This window comes from Sinocyclocheilus grahami, unplaced genomic scaffold, assembly GCF_001515645.1.
Source record: "Sinocyclocheilus grahami isolate Dianchi unplaced genomic scaffold, SAMN03320097.WGS_v1.1 scaffold40.1, whole genome shotgun sequence".
Lineage (NCBI taxonomy): Eukaryota > Metazoa > Chordata > Actinopteri > Cypriniformes > Cyprinidae > Sinocyclocheilus > Sinocyclocheilus grahami.
Genome location: NW_015505219.1, coordinates 3,218,827 through 3,220,391, shown reverse-complemented (window position 1 = coordinate 3,220,391; position 1,565 = coordinate 3,218,827). Strand labels below are relative to the sequence as shown.

Genomic DNA, 1,565 nt, shown 5'->3' with positions numbered 1-1,565 from the left:
TGTGAAATATAATATATATATATATATATATATATATATATATATATATATATATAATGCAAATTGTTTTACATGGTTTATGGCTTAAACTTTCCAAAATAAAGAAGTAGAAAGCCCCAGGGATGCTTGTATTTGCTAGCCATAAGAAGGTGGTTTAGAGGTATAGTTCTTGCTTTTGGTGTGAACATTTGCAGGTTAAAAAATCACTTGCCAAGCAATTTAATAATAATAATAATAATAATAATAATAATAAAGTGAATAGTGAATGAAATAAAAGTGAATAGTGAAAGTAAATAGTGAATAAAATAATTAAAGGTGCAGTTCACCCAAAAAATAAAAATCACCACCCTCAAGCCATCCTAGTTGTATTCGACTTGCTTCTTTCAGACAAATACAATAAGAGTTATATATATAAAAAATAGCCCTGGCTCTTCCTAGCTTTATAATGGCAGTGAATGATGGTCAAGATTTTGTAGCCCAAAATAGTGCATCCATCCATCATTAAAAGTGATTCACACAGCTCCGGGGGGTTAATAAAGGCCATCTGAAGCAAAGTGATTTGTTTGTTTAAGAATAATATCCGCATTTAAACTTTGTAAACCGCAATCTTTAGCTTACGTTAACTGTTGTATGCGCATTCACAAGAGAGTGGCATTCCAGCGGATGACATAGACGTAGTCATGTGCCAGTGAACCTAGCTGTGTTTTCAGTGAGACTTTTGTAAGATGTCTACAAAACCAGACCACCGTGTTACTGATGTAGAAGATGGAATCATTTGGTTGAATGGTCATGCGTCTGACCTCTTCTCTTCTCCATCATCAGATCCCTGTGATGACAGGAGCCTTCATGGACTCATCGCCTCACGATGACTACAGCACGGATCACTCTCTCTTCAACTCCTCTGCTAGCGTCCACGCCGCCGCTCTGGCAGCTCACAACCAACAGGAGGAGCAGCAGCCCATGTCCCGAGACGCCATCTGGCTGTGGATCGCCATCACCGCCACCATTGGGAACATCATAGTGGTGGGGGTCGTCTACGCCTTCACGTTCTGACCTCTGGAATGAAGCCAGCTGAACTTTGGAGACATATTCGGCTTTGAGTCCCCCAAATATAGGGTCCTGTGGCCCCTCATCAGACGAACAGTGTGTGCATTCTTTCAAGAAAAAAAGTACACTGTGTTAGTTGTTTATTTGATCTTTTTTTTTTACGCAGAATCGTATTTGGAAGCTCCAGAAATTATTTTTGATTCATTGTAATTTTCATGTTGAAAACTTTGTAACTAGATTGTTTAATGCTAAACAAGTGTAACATGAGGAAAAACCACAGATTTTTTGTTTTGTTTTGTTTTTTTCTGAGTGACTAATACTGCCAGACTTTTGCCAAACAATTTGTACATTTTTTGCTTTTAGTATGTAATAACAAATGCTGTTATTAAGCTTTAAATGTCTAGAGGGCAAACACTACTTTGAAAGTCATCCAACTACCTTTTTAAAGCAGTGATTAGAAAGCTGAAATGAATCCCAAACCTAATTTGGAAAAGTAACCATAAAATAATGTAAATAGA

The 1,565-nt window shown here is 37.0% G+C and overlaps 1 protein-coding gene across 1 annotated transcript in view; it reads left to right on the top strand.

Annotated features, from left to right (window-relative positions):
* LOC107582175 (uncharacterized protein C14orf132-like) overlaps positions 1-1,164 on the top strand; it is a 21,438-nt gene extending 20,274 nt beyond the window's left edge. The window contains exon 2 of the mRNA XM_016267912.1: positions 823-1,164. Within this exon, the coding sequence (XP_016123398.1) occupies positions 823-1,053 (231 nt within the window). The 3' untranslated portion in view covers positions 1,054-1,164. The remainder of the gene's footprint in view (positions 1-822) is intronic.
* The last annotated feature ends 401 nt before the right edge of the window (positions 1,165-1,565 follow it).